The 21,558-nt window shown below is 32.6% G+C and overlaps 1 protein-coding gene across 1 annotated transcript in view; it reads right to left on the reverse strand.

The window, feature by feature from the left end:
- Positions 1-20,246, reverse strand: part of LOC123717395 (acetylcholinesterase-like) — a 35,723-nt gene extending 15,477 nt beyond the window's left edge. The window contains exons 1-2 of the mRNA XM_045673406.1: positions 20,113-20,246; positions 1,006-2,318 (exon numbers count right to left, since the gene is read on the reverse strand). Coding sequence (XP_045529362.1) covers positions 1,006-2,191 — 1,186 coding nt within the window. The 5' untranslated portion in view covers positions 2,192-2,318; positions 20,113-20,246. The remainder of the gene's footprint in view (positions 1-1,005; positions 2,319-20,112) is intronic.
- Positions 20,247-21,558: the final 1,312 nt, after the last annotated feature.

Below are 21,558 nucleotides of genomic sequence, written 5' to 3' on the forward strand. Positions count from 1 at the left end.
TTAGAGTAAAAAGATTTTTACTTTCATCAAGAATTTGAAGCATAAATTATATTCACAAAACATGTAAATAATTATAGTATTTCTCGGCAACAACTCTTAAGAATTCATTACATCTTCAGTGAAATCTTAATATTCTAGAAACTGTAGAGGGGTGCCTGACAACCAAAACAAGGGGGTGGGGTAGGGGCCATTTAGCCCGAAGTACGTGGGCGCGTCTGTAGTACTTGGTAGTACGAGAAATCTACGCAGTTGTATTGTTGTGTTTACACTGAGTGCGCAGGCGTGCCCCCTTCGTAGTTTGCCCCCTCTTTGCCCGTGCCCCCCTTACCAGGTGTTCAGAACAAACGACCTCCAACTCTTAGCCGATATTGATAGATCGTAGGTACTCTCAGATGCTTTCCTAAGAACCCTTATATTTGAAATAAGACAATTAAAGACGTTATATATCGCACTGACTACACTTTTTTTTCTTTTTTTGATTTAATTTGATGGACCGTAAAAAAAAAATACTTAATTTTAATGTTCTTCATATACTTAGACCCCAAGTACTTATAACGTCTCCTTTTTTATTTCCATTGTGAGCGATAAGTACAAAATTCTAACAGTTTTTTTATTCTTTGTGTTAAAAATTGCTCTAATAAAATTATTGTTAGTAAGGAATGCTTTAAAAAGTAAATGATTAATAAGTATGGTTAATATTATATTAACAATGACACAAAACTTATTAAAATTGTCAAATACCTAAATAATACCTAACAATGTTATACTAATTTGAAAGCAACAATACGAATTGTAGAAGTTAAGTAGTTGAAGTTGAAGTTGAAGTACAGTTAACTGATAATAAAGTATTTTAAACTATTTTATCTATATAAAAAATAGTTGTGCATAAGTTATATGCTGGCGTCGTTAAACACTTCGCGGGTAATAGGCAATATTTTATCATTATAATATTCATATGAAATTAATAGCAACTATTACTTTTACATTAATTAGTGATAAAATTACCTTCGTCTTGATTGCTTCCCAGCAGCACTTCGGTATTATGAAAATAGCCCTCTTTCATCATTGTTTCGGGATCTTTCGGGAGGAATATGCCGTCAACAGTAGGTGCAGATGGAAAGCCTAATATACCAGTGTATGAATTCCATTGTTGAACAGATATAGTTTTAGCATCCACTCCGCGCATGCAATCCATCACTAGACTCGGATCCGCCGCTAAAAGGCTGCTATTACAGTTGCAATCGTCGATCAAAACTTTTCCAATTTCCTGAGCTCGCTGACCGGTCATCCAACTCCAAGGTGCATTCAGAGTCCCTGATTGCAATATTCCTCTTTTGAACAATCCTTTCATTTCAGGAGAGAGCATGTGTAAACTTACGCTGCCGCCGCCAGCTGATTCCCCAAACAACGTTATCAACTCAGGATCGCCGCCGAAGGCTTGCGCGTTATCTTTGATCCAACGAATAGCCAGCTGTTGATCCCATAGGCCCATGTTCCCTGGGGCTTCTTCGCTACCGGGGGAAAAGAATTTGTTCAAATATAAAAATCCGAAAGCGCCAACTCTATATTGCATGGACGCCACTATTACATCACTAGATGCAGCCATTATGTCCGCCTTATAGAGGTCAAGTGTAGCTGTTCCACTCATGTACCCTCCACCGTATATCCAAACAAGAATCGGTACATTAGGTCTTTCAGCTAACGGCTTGTCCTGATGATGTCGTACTCGCAAATGCTGCGGTACCCAGATATTTAAATACAGACAATCTTCCGAGATATTAGTATTTGGATTCCACATTTCTTCTCCTTCGAAGCCAGGGAAATATTCATATCTTTCTTGGTAGCAACTGTTTGGCATGGATGTGGCTTCGAGGACGCCATGCCATGGTTCTATGGGGACAGGTTTACGAAACCTCAGGGGTCCTAGTGGGGGTTTAGCAAAGGGAATTCCCGTGAATATATGTACTTCACTACCCATCACAGTTTTGGCGTAGCCCTTGACAAGACCGCTTTTCGTTTCAACAATGAGCGGATCATTGTGGAAGTTTTTAGGTAATTGACTAGTAGTTGGAGTAGTGTGAGTTGTTGACGTTGTTGTATCATGGTGGTTTGCCCATGATCTTGCCCACGCCGCGGTCACAAAACAACACAACAATAATTTAGTAAAAACAATCCTATTCTGAGAAGTCATAGTGACTTTTGAGTCCTCTTCACTTTAACGAGAAGTTTCACGTCGTAATCTGAAGTAGTCTGCAAGCTTGATTATGGAGTATTTGTTAAAACTCATTTCTTCACGCAACTAGCCAATAAAGATTTACCTGAAAAAGAAAATATATATTAGCAGATTTTAAGTGAAATATGGGATAATAAAGAAATATTCAGGTGGTAGTAAAAAAGTGAAAATATTGTACGTAAATTAATCTCATAAAATTAACTGATTACGGCTTTGGGTTAGTAAAAATAAAGTAGATTTTAGGTTACGATAATAATCTAGGCCACTCCATTTTTAACTGCACTCTAATACAACCGCTTTGTAATCAAAGATTAAGTCATTTATTATTATTTACGTAAGTAAAAGTAAAGTTATCAACGTCAGGAATTTTCTTTAGATATTATAAAAACGGTTTGTACAAATTAACAAACTTGAAGGCCACGCTCACATAAACAAATACAGAAATATGTCTGCACTATGCCCAATTTACATGACATGCTTTAATGCGATTAAGCAAAGTTCACCAGAACTCGACTACCGCCTAGTTACTATATTCAAAATACCACTATCAATCGATTCGCCGATTTTGTGCCACCGACATATAGTTGTATCAAGTAAATGCATACTAATTTTCACCTGAGCTACGTTTTACCTCGGGTCTAGATATGTAACTCATTCGAAAACCACACACGCTAGGCCATAAATTACTATGAACTTTTCGATAGCAAGGGGATTAGTTGATACGGTTTCAGACGTTTATGACTTCAAATGGGAAACCAATGTTCTAAATGGAATAAGGGTATTCTTGTAAATGTTAGAGACTGTATTAATAGGCCTTAATAATTGAAAATTAAATTTAGTTTAGTGCAGCATTCGGTTCCCGAAAAAACAAAGACATTTTATTAAAAATGACAATGGTATGTGAAATATAACATATTATACAAACAAATAAGTATAGACGGGTAGTAGTCAATATAGACATTTTGAAATAACAAAATTCCCGGAGACCCAAATATTGGTGGACCATTACAAATAAAGTTTTAGATATCGCCAACGATCCTATGAGTGCTACAAACGTTGTCCGGGGTAAAAGGTCAAAATTTGAGGATTTTTGAATTTTTCTCGAAAAATTTAAAGTTATGAAGACATGACTGATTCAAATTGAGCTTGTTTTACTGCAATATTCGCACGTGTTAATTTGTCACTTAACATGGAAATGAAACGAGATTTATAATTAATGTTAGCGAAAAATTGTTGTTGATTCGCAGGATCTGTCATAAATTCATCAAAGATAATCTCGGAAGGCGATGATGTTTTTGTTGTTTGACGATGTTGTACTGCAGCTTTAATATTCATGGTCAAGCACTGTATCATGAAGACCATTTTTGTAGATAATATACAACATGATATATTTGTAGACAAGATCTACAACTTTCACTTTGCTGGGATTTTTTTAAATAAAACTCACCATTTTCGAAAACGTTAACTTTGACCTTTGACCCCGAATAACTTTTGTAGCACACATAGGATCGATAAGGATTTTTAAAACTTTATTTGTGATGGTAAACCCCAGCTCTCCACTAATATTTGGGTCTCCTGGAATTTTTGTTATTTGACCATTATTTTAAAGTTTGAATTGACCGGACTATAATGTAGGCACCGCAAACATATCGCATGTAACAATCTCTCCACGTGATTAAACAATCATAGTCTTTTTGAATTAAATAGCGGGAATCGAACTGTTCCAAACTAACAAAGACCTTTTTTAAATAAGGTTTAATTTTTTTTAAGTTGCACACACACATTGGCACTACGAAATATAACAAATTGTCTCCCTCGAAAAGTGCGGTATCTATAATTCTTTGGTTAAGCCTCATATCGACTACCTCATTGAAATCTTGGGTACTGCAGCAAAATTAAGTAAATAAAGGGTAATTTAGATCCAATTCAAAGAGTTCAGAAAAAATATTTAACTATAGATTTCGGACACCCACTGAAAAGATATACGAAGAAACAAAAATACTGAATATACAACAAACGTACATATACTACACATGTATTGTAATACGGAAAATATTAAATAAAGAAGTTCAATCCAATATAATATTTGTAACAAAACAACAAACACGAAAGATTAACTTAAGACGTGCTTGTTACTTGGTGACCCGCACTCCTAGAACTAACTATGGATAAAGAAATTTGGAGTTTGAGGGTGTTACAATTTATAATAAGTTACCATCAGTTATCAAAGGAGAACATAGTTATGCCCGGTTTAAATAGCTACTATATACACACAATTAATATACAAACATACAAGTAAGTGATAAAAAAATATACACATATATACTAACAAAAATAAAAGAACACACCATATGTATACACCTCTAAAGTTAAAATATACATTCGTAATTACTTAAATTAAACAAAAACAAATAAAATTATAATGTTTTATAGTCCATGTATATATACCTAAAATATATAAATAGAACAATAAACTAAAAATAAAATAGTATAATAAAAAATAATTAAATAATTAAAAACATAGACTATACCATCAATTCCACATCTAGTAAGAAATCTAATTCGAACAATGTTCTATGTTCACACACAGTCCACATTTTAGTTGCTATTTTGTTTTGTTATTTTATATACCTACATCTGTGCGCTCCAATTATTAACACATATTGCTTCTCAGTATGTGAATTATGTATGCAATTGTCATGAGAAATAAAGTTATTCTTAAACCGTATGTGACCTTTGCTTGCTCAAAAGGTAATACTCAGCAATACTCACTCTGAGTATTTCACTATTGAAAGAACATTGATATACATAATAAATGAACATCAAAGTACTTCCAATGAATAAAACAGTCTTATCATCAAACTCGAAAAGGTCAGCTTTGTGTCCGCGAAATAAACAATTATTATTACTTTCTACGTAAGACTCAAAGTCGAAAAATATAATTTTACCAAATGTATTAACTATCGAGCTAAGCCAATAAGTAGTCTTTATTCACATTTAAAATGTATGAATATTTTGAGATTTGTTCAGTTTTGATAAAAGGGACACTTTAACAGTGCAAAAAAAAGATGATCGAGCAAGCGTATATCACAATTAAATTTTATGTAGGTATCATTAATTTTTAGTTAGATAATACCGTTTTACAATATATATTAAAAACCCGTTGTAAAGAACTGAATAGATACTATGACTTTCAGTCTGCCTAATAGGATTTCCGGCGCTATTGATAGGCAATAAGAACTTATATGGTCACTCTTATAGCAGCGCCACCTATATAATGCACATATAACATTATTGGTTGACTCAATAAACGCAGAGCCTACCGCGATTCCAGACGTGCACTGAATGGGGAGCCATATTGAGAAAACTAAGCTAGGATTCCATACCTAGTCCAGCCATAAGTTCTGTGAAACACAAATGAAAATGTATTTTTTAAATTAAGTAATGTAATATTATTAAAATGTATACAAATTTATTAAAGTCTCAGCCAAAAAATAAAATAAATTTTCTATTCGAAATGGCCACCTTTGGCTTTTATACAGGCCTTTAATTTGTTTAGCCACGAATCTATGGATTTACGCACTGTTTCCAAGGGAAATTTCACTGCCCTCTATTTAATTATAAACATTGATTTTGGGCATGTCCTGTATATGGACGATAACCACCGTGCTTCAAGTCTTGTTTTATAATACGTGACAAAGTCCTAGCAGGAATCTTAATTTCTCGTGATAAGATTTTTTGCTTCCTAATGGGGTTTCGAAGAATTCTATCTTTAACAGCATTTGTAGATCTAACAGCACGTGGCCGCCCCGATATACTCTGGACCAAAACAAAGACTCTTCTTCCTCAAATTTATACACAGTTGTAAATGAAGCGGCTTGGCCGAAATTGGTGGCAACGCCCCAGTCCACTGCGACTTGTCTGCCACACTGTTTCGTTTTATAATAGAAATGATGGAAAGCACATTCACTAAATATTGTAATAGAAATATGTTTTTTTTAGTACTAAGAATACGGCAATGAGAAATACAAATCAGTAATTTTCAAAAACTATAATTTATCTTAAAAGTGTCAAACAATCAGAGATTATAAACAAGAAATATAAATGTATTCGATACACTATACTACCACATTTTCAAAATATTATTCTATTTTTTTTTAAAATTATCCCGCCATATACTCAGTATTAACCCGTCATGTTTAAGATTAAAAGCAGGAATACTAATAAATTCATTTTGAAGATCGAAGTTAATTAAGGCGAACCTGTCACCAGGCTGTACCTAGGCTCACTTTGAACTTAGTCTTCATTAGTATCCGTTAATACGTGGTAATCAAGTCTGCCAACACATAAAACTGATTACACGTAAATACATGGTAGATTGAAAATCTGTGGTTTTTGTTTGGGATTTGATTATAAACACCAAAAAGGTTTATACCAGCATATAAAAAGGAATTCAAAATTATTTGTTTTGTTTAATGGGTTGTCCCAAAGTCAAATGTCAATATTCACTAAGCTCCTTCTCTATCTTCCTCTAAATACTATACTACACTAGAGTGTACTAGCATTACTCGTCCACATTGTATCCATAACATCATTTTTAAATTATCACTATCATGCATTATTATCATGATTTGTTTATTTTGTTATTTTCTTTATGTTTAAGTTATAGTGTATATTTATTTTCCTTTAAAGTTTGCTGGAAACTCGCTCGAAAGCCGACCGTTTTCCCATCTAGTTATTTGTACTTATTTTGCAAGGAACTAGTAAATAAATAAGGGGTTTGGATTGTATTTGCACTTCTTGCGGTCATCTTATGTAATTGTATTTATCCTTAAAAGTTTCCTAAAATCTTGCACAAATTCCACAAGGCCGACTGTTTCCTCCTTTTGTTATGTAACCTTATATATTGTTGTATAATCTGTACCGATTTTTGAAAGGCACTTATACGTATTTACGACTAAGACATTGTATTTAGAGGAAGTACATGATATGCTTTAAGACAATTTTAAACAAGTGACGATTAAAATTCGCGGTAATCCATATTATTATAATCCTATTTGACAAAGAAAAATTATACATGACAAAAGTAATTCCATTAACATGACTGTAGGATGAAAAAGAAAATAAACGACGTAATCTCGATTATTTATTTGAAGGAAACGAGAAAACTGTCACATTTGAACCAGCCTATAAAGAAAATTCGTGGAACGTATTTTAGGGTTATCACTTGATGGCTTAATTCATTTTTATTGGCAACCCTAACGACAGAATCATTGTGTGCGATATGTGGGAACGTGCGAAGAGCTTTGTGACAAAAATAATGAGCACTTTATTACATGGTTGTTAAATGAATTTATTAAGGCCTTGTTAACCCTAGGGATGGCAAAAGTACTATTATACATAAATCATTTGTTTATTAACTGAGTTACCTCTTTGTGACCTACATTTCGAGCAAGAATTACAGGCAATTGTTTAAAAATCCTCGTTTGAGTATAAGTTTGCGAACACCTTTTTCTTTTTTGTTCTTTTATTTCATGACTATTCATGTGTTAATAATAGTAATAATAATAAAAGCCTTTATTGCTATAGTTTTTATACTAGTACATAAGAAAAGTGAAACACTAAAAAAAAATACTAAAATAAAAATAAATACTAATAATTAATCGGCAAGCCGGTTGGTTTTTGTTAAACAGCTTCTCCTTGGACATAGGCCTCCTCTAAGGGCTTCCACTCTTCTCTGGTTCTAGCTTTACGCATCCACATAGGACCAGCTACTCTTCGCACATCATCTTCCCATCTTTTTATTTGTCTTCCTCTTTTTCTTTTGTTATAGCGAGCCATTCCGTCACTTTCTTCTTTCTTGTGTTAGCGAAGTATATGTTTTAACTGTCCTGTTTCCTATTAAGTACCAATTAATGAAAGGACAACGTAAGTAACACGTGACACAAACCGTAATAGTGGTAGCCAAAACATTGATGTTTATGTTATGTTTTGTTTTATATATCATTTTTATTAGCGATTGATCGCTAATTAAATAACACAGTGACGGTTGTCAATTACATCAGGCTTTGTCAATTCACAATTTTCATGGTGAACCCTTGTCGTAAAGGCGTACATCTTAACAGAAAAGCTTGACGAAAAAATAAATCATACCGTAAAAAGTTTAGTAAATTTAAAAACTCAATTAATGTATGACATTATTCTACGCCCATATAATTAAGTCTTGGCCCGTTCTCAAAGTAATAAATGAATTCAGTTCATGTATTCTCGAAACTTCTACAATACCTACTTGAGAACAGGCCGGATCCTTCGGGAATGGTGTAAATTAACTTACGGTTACTCTGTATGCAGAATGTTGCGTCGAATAACGAGCTAATGACCCTACGGTACCCTTTCGTACAACTTTAGTAGAAGATGACTATTTATCTGCGTTAGGTAATTAGGTAATAACCATTAATATCACGTTGACATATGGGAAAATTGCTTACATTGCGAAAAGGAAACTCATTTTGTAACTGAAACACTGAAGGAGGTATACTTAAGTATTGATATAATTTATTTTAAATGCTGGAAAGGAGTTTGGAAATACTTTAAGAGGTGAGCTTTAAGCTTTGTTGTTGTATATCCCTCTGAAACTTAGTAACGATAGTAATTGGAACCACCAGAATATCATTTTCAAATCATACCAATTTTTATGGATAAAAGAGTTTTTATGTCGTTTTTATTAAGTAGCTAATAGATTAGTGACGCCACAGAAGTGATAAAAGCCGCTAAGTCTACGAGAAGAGGCCGCGGGGTGGGGTAAGAAGGCCTGGTCGGCGCGCGCCGCTCGATAAATCGATTCTGGCAATACAATGTGCGACGCGACGGCCTTGGGCACTGCAGCCTGCAAGACACACCTCCCTTTCCAAGTTCATTGCCAACTCGCCTATCCTGACACATAAATTATAAAGCTGGCTTTCAACTCACTTATACGTGATTTACTACTTTCAACACGTGCCGTTTTTCATTGCGCCGTTTTCTTCAAACGTAAGAAAATTTGGTTATGAGAACTGAGATGGCTAGCATCTTAGATACAATATCTTGGTGCTAATTTGGAGCCAAGAAGTAGATATATTTGAAAGATGAGTTAATTACTGGGCCTCACTGTATTAATTGGTTAGCTAAGTTAATCACTTATTCAGCAGGTGAAATGTAAAAAATAGGTCTACGCCAGTATTGCTACGCAACCATTTCCAAAAAATACCATTGTATTTTTAAGCACGAAACATCGTTATTTTAAATGATAACAATAAAGAATGCTCAACGTATTTCCAGTAATACTGTATACGATAAACTTGTACTCAAAAGACAAAAATGTATTAAGAATTTAAAGATACACTCGTGATCTATGTGTATTTCAATAAGATTTGTAAAAAAGTTTTTACAAAGCTCTACTTAGAGCACGGTATACGGTCATACGGTAGTTCCGCAGTTCTTTTTTTGTACTGTGCCGAAAAAAAATGAATGTTTTATTTAAAAAATATATCGTTTGAGTAATACTTAGAGCCTAACAATACGAAATTGCAATGGGTTGTAAAAATAGAAATTTTATAATATTACTTTTTATTTATTGGTTTTTCATCATCTTCCACACAATGCAGACTTTCTAAACTACTCTATAGGGGTGAACTATAAACTCAAGATCACGAAATGTAATTCGATAAATCTTCTATTAGATTTGCGTCAATCATCGTACAAGACCGTTAATAATGAGAAACACTGTTAAGGCAATATTTCTAAGATTCAATTCCATTATTATTTTTTTATAGACCAGTGCAAACGGTCAGGCTCACCTGATGTTAAGTGATTCCGCCGCCCATGGACATTTTCAATGCCAGAGGGCTTGCGAGTGCGTTATCGGCCTTTGATTGGCTGGCACGTTATTATTATTTTTAATATAATGTTACCAATGTGCACCAATTGATTTTTCTGTAGCTGCTGAGCTGAGCTGAGTTGTAAGGTGAAGGAGAATATCAGGAGGAAGCCGATATGCCTTACACTCAAATTTAAAAAAAGAAATTATTTTGACACAGTGACAGAAGATTTTCCGCTTTTTTATCTATAATATTATTATCTAATATATTGAATAAAGTTTTAGATTTGATGTTTCGTGATATCAAGCAATCCTCTCGTATCCTAAACAGTTTATACCTACAAGTGAGTGTCGAGTCTGGAGTGTATCGATCTACCAAGGCTCTGAAACGTTGCTACAAATGAATAAACATTTTCTTGTTCGTTTCACTAGGCTTTTACAACACAAAGAGTGAAAACTACTATAAAACAAGTGTCCACATCCCCGTAATACATCAAAATATGTAATATTATTCGATTAATAATTATTATGAACAGTATTTAAAATTATATGAGTCTCAATTTCAATTTATCCACCTCTGTTTTCTACCTGTTGAAACTGGCAAGAATGTATGCCACTCTTAATCACATTAATTGTAAAACACTATAAGATTCTTATAAGGAACTACGAAATAGTACAAAATACAACATAGCATAGCATTAAAACAATATTTACGTTTTTCTATCACATATAGATAACTTTGTTATGTATGTATAGAATCAGATATAATCACTTTATCAAATATACGTTTGGCGTTCTGTCCGCGTTTATCCCACTTTACGACTTAATCACCCACCCTAGTTAACTAATTTGGTTCTCATTTAAGTAATTATCAAAATAAAATAATTATACGTTATTACTACAGATATTTAAATACATGCTACAATTTACGCAAATGAAAAAAGTACAAAGTTCTATTTAATTTTTTGTTAATTACAGTTCGTAATCCAGTAAGTCCTAAAATTTAGTTTTGAAAAATGATTACCAGTATTTTTGATTAGCGATACAATATTTTTATTTTTGGCAAATTAATTATATTAAAATCTAAGTAGATTTTTAAATGTTTGTAAAAATCGCGCTCATAACTCCTATCAGTATTAAATACTCCTATAATTCGATGTAAATACCGACGCCTATTTGAATAATAACTCTAAATTAAGTATCATAAACGTCCTAAAAGTCAGGCGCACGCTTAACAATTTTTTTTCATAAGTAACCTTTGTGCTATTTTAATCTTACCTTTACAACGTTCTCACAAAGTTCCACTGCTGCTAAAGTATTTAGTTTATTCAGTACAAGAACTTGTCAGCAGCATGTCAAACTAATCATGCCGCAAGATTGAATGTCACCACATATTTAATGAACGCTCCTAGTTTGAGGGCAAAAATTAAATTTTCAGCTCAACTACTCGGGTACAAAGCCATGTATGCTTGTTGAAATAACCTATTTGCATTTAGATCAGCCTATTTTGAGCTCAAAACGTCATTATTTATTCTTGTACTTGATGGAAATAGAAACAAGGCCGGCACCTAAGGGGTGAGGTCTCTGTGTAATCCATAGCTATTCAGAACTATATTGTTTTTAATATCAGTTCCTTTTCCCGTTGCCGGAGATTAACAATCCCGCGCATATGCTGGTATTCGTTATCGTTTAACAGACTTTAAAAATAGACTTTTATAATTTTTTAATCCTGTTGTTTGTGAATCAATTTCTCAACATCTAAAATATTCTATATTTAGTACTAGCATAGTCAAGCGTGTTATAAGAATTAAGGGTGAATTATTAAATTTAACATAATTAACTTAAGTAACAAAATCATAATTAAGTTAAAGATCAAACGTCAGAATCGGAGTCACGGAGTTTCTAAGGGCTGTTTTATAATTACTACATAACCTTTCGTGGAATTACGAAATTCGTTTTGCTGCAACACAAATGTAAAAAAGAGAAATTATAAGTGGAACGAAGAATAAATTCAATAGAATTAGCATACGAAGTCGCGAAAACAAAGACTTTTAAATGTTTTTACCGCCATCGGAAAGTTCAAGACATTGCGACATTAATTGAAATGTCGAGTTGAAAGATCAAATCAGTGAAGATTACGGTTGACAGCGTATTATACCTGGGAGGCCAATAAATGTATTCGATTTCGCAGGACAGCAATATAATAGAATGGAATAGACACTTATATAGACTAGTCCTCAAAGGCATTGAAATGAAAACGAAGTACAATCAGCAAATGCATGCAATTTCTCAGAGATTGTATCCCTATTAAATTCGCTTTTCGTTTCCTAAACTTGTGAAGCCACCAGCTTTTTACTTCAGTATGACTATAAATAAGATATTTCATACATTCAAAACTAATTGCATTATATAACACTAAGAAAAGTAGCAATATATTAACAGCAAAAGAAAACTATTCATATAAACAAAAGTTGTAGAATATAAGTAAGCGCATGTAATACTTTTCTCCGAGCGAATAATTTTGCAGATAGTACCTCTTTATGATATCGATACTTCACTTATATAAGACAACTATTCGCGTTATATTGCTTATAGAAGTAGTAATAGTACTTCTAAGTCATTTCTTAGTGATACAAGAATTAAAGCTTGTTATTTATCAAATGTTATGGCATATGTTATTATGTTATGGCAAGACTTTAAAAACAGACACAATAACGATACTCACAAATGTATTTTAAAATACAGTATCACAAACTTGATCGTTACCATATCGACAGAAATATATGGTCACAACTTCATATCAACCCCAGCAGGCTGGCTTCAGCTATATTCTATGTATCGTTAACTCCTTTAATCTCAGTATCATGGTTTAAAGGGTAAGCTTACAGGCGCACAATTTCAAACTCTAATTTTGTGTTCGAAATTCGTATTTAAATGAATAAATTCATAATATGTGCTCATTGAACGATTGGAGTAGCATTTGACGATCGGAAGTCAGCCTTAACGGTTAGCCTCAGCATTTCTCACCCTTAGACCGCACTGTAATCAATTCGGAAGGAATAACCCGTGGAAGCTTCAACGGCCATGTATTTTAATGTCTAGATATCATGTTTTTTAATCAAAGAAATGATTTTGATGATGATTTTTTATCTTTAAGTTATGGGAAAAGTCAATCGTGGAAGATATCCTATATCCTAAACGTTAATGTAATGACAACAAATTTGTATAATATAAAAATTATTATAATATTTTTGATTACATGTCTAAACAATCAATCAAAATATTGACGTTTTATCTTCCATAAAACAGGGAAATAGCATAAATGTAATAATTCAAATTCGGAGAACGCTGGATGGTTGATCCTCTTGATTATTGAATAAATTTAATCATTTTATTTCTGAGAAATCATATCTGTTTTCCTTCCGAATATAAGGGTATTTCATAATTCTCTACAGAATTGTAAAACAGACGATGACTTTGCCATAAAACTTCAAAGACTTAGGATTTAGTTTTACATGAAAAATATTTCTTACAGCTCGTTAAATAATAAACAGAAATTATGACTTTTTAATAACGCCTGTAGTTGACCTCGAATTTTTTGCCGCTCTTACCTTGAAGGTTTATTTGAGTTATGTAAATGGAAACAGTGCTACGAAAGCTCGGTCACGCTATAAGGTAATATTATAGTTAAGTATGTCCTAATTCCGATACACGTTTAGATTGTATCAACGTAATCAGATATTGTCATGAATATACCCTATATTTATAAAGTTTTAATGTAGGTTTGAGATTTCGTTTAACGTGTCTTTTGAACGAATATATAAAAACAAATTACAAGTTATTATAACTACATACAATTAAGATTGAGAGTGACGTCTAGTAATTTATAACGAAGCTTAGCCACCCCAAATAGATCTGCTATCGCACCGAAGGCAGGGAAAACTAAATCAAAATACGTTTATTTAGTATAGATGCGTCCTAGCGCATATGCTCATGAATGTCAAAAAGTATAAAAAAATCCGAAAGAACAAGACTACGCCATCTGTTCGCAACCAAGAGACCTTGTTTTTTTTTAAACTTTAAAGTCCACAATTAAAAAACACGCGCAAGATGGTTTTCTGAGTTAGAGAGCTATGTGGCCCTTTCATTCCTATAACGTTAAGTCAAGTCATTGCTTCGCTTAAAACCTACCGCAAGACTTCCGGATTAAGCTATGAAAGTTTGTAGATTAATTTCCGTTTTACGTGAATGGGTCTACAGATTCTATACAAGCATTTGAGAACGTTTACCTGAAACGTTATATAGTTATACACATGAATTTATAATTGTCTAGGAATACGGTTTACAATTTAAATGATTTTATTTTAACAATTGTTTTTCTACGAAAAAGAGATGCGATAAAATCTTTATTCCTTTATATAAAGTTGCTAGTGTACATTTCTAGATTTTGAATGTGTAGCGATTGTTAAAATAGCCCAAATTCTATTCTGAAATTGAAAAGATTTGCTTACTGAATAATTGCCTAATAACTATTAAAGCATCCTTAGAATTACGTGAAAGCACTTTATTATGGAAATGATCAAACTGCTATCGTAGAGGCTATAATTTATTTCAAGAGTCCTTTTATTTCACAAATTGTGAACCTTCTGATAAGAGCTTTGTCTTTTTAACTAATTCTGAATAGATTACAGCGTGAATTATAAAACTTTTTTACATATACTATCTATCTAATCACAATAAAATAAACAATTATTATCAGACTATTGATAGTGGTGGTAATAGTTGTAAACACTACTTTGATAGACCATTAATAAGTTTTAGTCCGATACGAAATATGAGTCTAAATAATTAAAAAAAAGTATTTATAAGAAAAATTGTTGACATTAGAGCATAATTATGTTTACTAATTATCGTAAAATTTTGTCACAAGTAATAGGGGATTGCTTCTACGTTTAATTTTACTACAAAGTTTACTTTTAATGTTGGAAATAAATATTCAGTACACAGTTAAAGGGTAGCGACTTGCTGTCTCTAACGGGGAATTAAGTATGATTTACGAGGTTTCACGCTACACCCCAGGGGTTTGTATGTTTAAGCAATGCCAACTTTTGCTTTGAATATATGAAAAAATCTCATAAGTGTGTCAACACGATGCGAAAAAAGAAATGTCTCATCTTAAGATGAGATCTCACGCGTTGTGACCTTTTGTGTCAGTGTGTTAATATATAACAGGCATAATATAGTGTTCTATTTTCTAAGGTGTTTTATAATAAAATTCTATTAAAATATATTAATGTATTGTATTCATATAAAGGCAGCAAAATTAAGTCAAATATTTTTCTTGAACTCACAAATTTAACAATCATAATCTCCACTATTAGAGTGATGATGATGCATTGGTTGCTATCCTTCTCCTGTACACTATGATAAAAAGGGACATATTCGTAGTTCACTTAAAACAATATCAAATTAATTTCATTTTTATTAATACGGCGATGTAAAGCTGTTCAGAAAATTATTTTAAATTTTAACCCTTTTCAATATATATTTAACGAAATATTATCATATAATCAACTGTATCGCTGAATTTGATTCAAAGTTCAAAATCAATTCATTGAAAACTGAAATAGATCGTGTATTTTTATCTTCATGTGACCTCTTGCCATATATACTGCCTACTTCAATTTCATTAGAGAAATGCGATAAGTGTATTGCTTCATTTTGAAAAAGGAATTTGGTAATTTTGAACAGAAATTTTGATGGAAATAAATACACGAAAGCATCTCTGTTTAGGTAATACTCAATCCAATCAAAATGTTTAGAAATAGTTGTTTTTTTCAATATCAGTCTGGCTGTTTAAACTCTGAAAATCTGTAAATACGTATTAAAAGAGTCAACAGAAGGTAGTTTAGGTATGGCACATCAAATACGCCAGGTGGCCTCTCGACTAATATGCCGGATAATTATTAGTTTTGTGACTCGCAACCAGGGAAGTCTGAAGGTAAGAAACTTCGTATATAAGCATTGTATTAAAGTAACTCACAAACTATAAAATATAAACAATATTATTTATTTTTCATGTGTCCTATTTTAATTATTGTCCATTTCACTTTTTAAGTGTTTTAACTGCGTTGCTATGTTCATTACTTTTGTCTCAATAATTATATGTCTTATGTGGTTTTTGCCCTTCTTGCGCTCATCTTATCTAAAAAAAAATCTTACAGTGGTTGCCTGCCGAAAGCGACAAAGCCAACAGTTGCTCTCTTTTTTATATAATTATTTTAATTGAACTTTATTGATGGTATACATGCAACGAATTATTAAAAAAATAAAATTCCTCTCTACGATTCCAGCTCTACGATATTTTATAAAAAAAAGTAAAAATTATTCTGCTAAAAAGCTCAACTCAAAGTAAAACAAACCATTGACACGAATTATCTCGCGAATTTTTTTCAACAACAGGAAAATGAAGAATTTTCATAACAATTTTATTTCCCAAACGAGTTTCACACGAGGTACTGTATTGTTTTAAAAAGTCGGCGACATAACGAGCGTTGTCTCATCTAATTAGTCGTAGAACAAACTTGAAATGTTGAGTGAAACATTTTTGTATTTTTTAAACTTTCTTGTATAAAAAATAAAATACACGGCAATAACTCTACACGGTAATAGCTCTGTACTTTACTATTACAACTATACGAGATTTGATGATGAAATATAGAGAAAAATACAAATATGTTGTTCTATAACCTATAATCTAAATCTTATGGATGGATAAAATTAAAAGTAAATTAATTTATTTAGTAGATTAAAAGTGAATTTAAAGGCGATGTTTTATTTAAAATCTATTTTTAATTCATTTCAAAATATATCAATTTATGGCACCTTCCCGTCCTTGTCCATCCGTCTTGTCTTGACAAAATTTTCTGTGCATCGTTTATATCCTATATTTTTGGCGCGTGCATTCCGGTCCAACAGGAAATTTTGTTCGGAACCGGTTACTCAGAAGTCAGGACAAGCGGGTGCAACGAGGACTCTTAGTGGGCTTTGATCTCAAACATATCTTGTATCCGAACTATACGTATATAAAATGTGCTTGTTTACTGCGCCATGCCTTTTATGAATCATGTTAAGAAAAAGTTAACAATAATATATTTACATAATATTCTAACTCATAACTTATACGTAGTTTTTTTCATTAAATCATGAATCCTGAAGTCAACGTAAGAGTCTAACAAGTAGTCTTTAAATATGTTACTTACATCTTCATATCATTTATCGACATGACATAAAGTAAAGACGAGTTAAGCATAACGTAAAGACCCGAGCTGTAACACGAGTTTGGATCTGTACTTCGAGAGCAAACAACGTCTATGGTTAGAGTACGTTAAAGTATTTATTAACACAGCTAATAAATGGACTAACCGGTCAGTTATTAGATAGCATAACGTTAACCAACAGAAAAAACAAATTGAAGATAGAAGATAATTTCGGTGTTGTCCATGATTGTATTACTCTGTAAATTAAGAATATTAAAAATATTTGAGTTTTACTCTCAAAAATGATTTTTTATTACTAGAAAACAAGCCATAGACATTGTACAAATATGTCTGTTTCGTTTGCATTACAGCATTTGATAATGTCGTGATAATACACTATCAATTACAAACGTATTATTCATAAAAACGATTCATGTTAATGAGTCTACTGTTGTATTAATTACGTTGTCAGCACAAAATACTGAAAAACGAATATTTGAATAGTGCTTTATACAGGTGAGGTGGTTTGCAGCGCGATTTAATAAGACTATACCACTGACAATAATTGAAGAGATTCTTATACCACAATTCAATATAATATATGATTAATATATAATTCGCGGCCAACATCTATTATGTTATGGCCCTCAGAATCAACACTTTATACAATTTATTATATGATGGTGGCCATTTGCATTTATTCAAATGTAGGATGTGATCTGAGTTTTAAGTAAATTGCCGTTTTATTTCTTTATTAATAAATAAATTAGGTACGACGCCATCTTGCCTAATGAAGCGTGTTTGCGTGTTCTTGGAATTATGATTTTAAAAATTCCTATAGGGTCTTTAGTCACTAATAAGAAGACAAAACTCATCAGTACTCGAAAAAATCAAAATTATTTTTAAATTCTGACAAATGGCCTATTGCGAAAGAAATATGAGCACAACCGGAGTTTGAACTCATGACTTCAGATGTATCTATCATACGTCTACGTACGACATTAGGTCGTTCATTTTGCTTTACGATCCCAACACTTTCAAGGAAATTTAAAAACCTGTAGGCTACGAAAAGGTGGAGGCAATTAAAAATTTAAATTATTGTTAAGTTTGCAAGAAACTTTACTTTAACAATAATGAAGTCTGAATCGTTTGTTGAAACTTGTTACAATAGCAACTTTAAATTTTTCCGCCCGAGAGTTAAATGATGCATTTGTACCTATGAATAGAAAAAATAACGTTTTGATGCACCAAGGTTAGGGTTGTTCTTGCTCTACTGTTTTATTCACGAATAATTTTTGCCCAAGCAGTTGAATTTATTAAGTTTCCCCATTTTTGACACAGAAACATGTACTTAGTAATTCCTTTTACTTAATTAAAAGTATTGTAGTATTTTTTATCATGTAATCGCCGTACAATAGTCGTAAAAAAAATTAAAGCATACATGGAAGGTTAATATTTAAGTCATTTGCTCCTGATATGTATGAAATTTTGTCGATGGCACGAGACAAGACATGGGGCAGATATTTCCGTGTTTGTGATTAATTATTTTAGTTCTTTACCAATCGCACCGCCGGAAATCCAATTCCAGAGTTCAGCCTTCGCTATTACGTTATGTCGATTAATCGGAGGATATTTAAGCTTCTGTAACCTATCTAATTTTAAATCGATTTTGAGGTATTCTTATGGATGCGGTAACGGTACTATATATAACAGCGATAGGTCATGAGACCTAAACGGTCACGTTCAAATCCATCTATTGAGCGATCTTTCCTGACCTTTTTTGTCCAACTATTATTAGACACGTTAAATTGAGTCAAAGCCGGTTCCGCAGCTACTAAGTTGCTTACGAAAATAGGTATGGTCAATACTAAAATACAAGGACTGAAATATAATCTATAGTATCATGGCCATTGCATTTATTCCCTTGACGAGTATACAGGGACTTTACAATAAAACAAAACATTATAAAAGTTTATATACTGTAAAATGTATAGAAATAATTGTAACCTAACGTTTATTTAGGGCAAAATACTTTACTATGTATTATTTAAAAAAATAATTTAAACTTTAAATAACTTTATTTCTCATATAGAAAAATGTATTTTATTTCCATGAGAAACTTAATATGTATATACGAACTAGATGCACGTCGCACTTAGCCGTCCTAATTTTAGTCTACTAAACTCATTCTGATATGTATATTTAGTGCCCTTTTGAATTGGTTAAATTTTAGACGGTAATTGTATCTATAATTGCATACCCTCATACTTAATAGACTTCTTCAAATAATTTGTACACGGCTTTAGAATATTACTATCCAAAAAAAATTGTAATCAAATAGGATTTGTTCATGTCATGTACTGGTTTTTCACGAACATTATGAGATTCAGCAAGTGTAATATAATATATTCGTTGCAATAATTATCCTGTCCCTACTCTGATTTGCAGCTGTGAAACTGGTTGCCCTCTGCTCAGCGCGAGATTTAATTGAATTATTTGAATGAACCCGGCGTTTCCGCCGCCCCATAGCCAACACGATTGCAGGATATATCAATTGCCGTTTGAAAACAAACTATCCTTTATATTACACTATGGTTTATGTTTTTATAAACATTTAATTTCTGAATTACCAGTAAACAAATATATTTCAATACTTATAATAAATACTTATGACTGTAATATCTGTAATGCTACGGATAATTTTCTAAAATTATAAAGAAATTAAATATTCATAAAATATTTCATCTAACTTACAAAATACGTACCTACGGAGGCTTGGATAAGAACTTCAGCGGGTGACCTTGAAGTAAAACTTGGGTCGTTTTTCACAGTCACTCGCGTTTGTAATGTTATATGAGTATCAAGAAATCAGTGACAAACACGATGTGACTACAGCAAGTGTCTGGGCAGACTGGTGGAACTCTACAGCCGGCTCAAGCCTGGTGTTGCCACTCGTAATCTAGATTTTCCCCACGCAATTTATCCTGCAATTAATAGGTCACAATACGTTGTATTTTAGTTATTGGCTATATTTAAAGAAAGATATACTATAAATTGTAGTATATCGATATTTACCAGATTTTAATGAGTGTCTCTAAATAAGATCCCTTTATTATGGTTGATTCGAATTGTTGGATTGGACTACAACCTTTTAACTTTAACATTCAATTCATTTGCATTAAAGAGGGTATACCTTAAAATTATAATTTTATTCTTAATATAATAAATGTGATAATTGCTTAGTACCCTAACAACTGGGAAATTTACTACGATGGCATCTCTAAGCGTAGATGATTACTCCTCCCACAGGTAACGCGCCCGGGCCTACTGCGATGACCCCTTACCCACATGGTCCCTTTATTTGATGGGAATCTTTCTTTTGTAAAGCATTCATTGCTGCTTGTAATACAGTAGAATAAAAAAGTTTATAATAAAAAGCGCAATGTATTGTATATTTTACTTAAACTAATCAGATATTATTCTTATTCACGAATATATTGGTAAGTGATGAGGAAACAGAATTTGTCTTTAACGTTAGACGCCACGAATCCATTAGAAAAATTAGATTTGGTGCTATAGAGATATAGTCTAGTAATAGTCTTACGGAAGTAAATTAATCCCTTATTCTGTAAGATAGGCTTTTGAATTTAGATATATGTATAAGTTTATAAGCATTTTATAGCATTTTATCAGTACACCGCGCTCATCTAAATTGGTTCGAAAAATTGTTTCACTGGCAATCATAGGAATATTTGTTTGTACTACATGTACATCACACTATAAATGACTTTAGAATCATTATGATGTAAGAGCGATAAAGCATTACATGTAGTTCGTAAATATATTTAACATTTCATAAGAGTTCTCTGTTTCTCAGTGTGTTATCATAGGATCCTGCGCTTTTTTGGACATATAGCATGCAGAGGTCCCGATATAACTTAGATACATTTTTGGTGGAAGGTACGAGACCCCAAGGCCGATCCCGCTAGACCGAACAAGTTAAGGCTCTTGCAGACTCAAGTATTACGCAGGCGCTGAGGCTGGCCGAAGGCAATTGAGTTCAAGGGGCAGGCACTAGCGGTATATTTGAACATAGAGAGAGCCTTTGATCGGGTCAGGCACAGGGCACTTCTTTTAAGTCCCCAGCCTATGGGCTTCCCGATAAATTAGTAATGGAAAAAACTTGTGTTCGAAGTCAAAACTAGGCTACG

The sequence above is a fragment of the Pieris brassicae genome, chromosome 1, assembly GCF_905147105.1.
Source record: "Pieris brassicae chromosome 1, ilPieBrab1.1, whole genome shotgun sequence".
Taxonomy (NCBI): Eukaryota; Metazoa; Arthropoda; class Insecta; order Lepidoptera; family Pieridae; genus Pieris; species Pieris brassicae.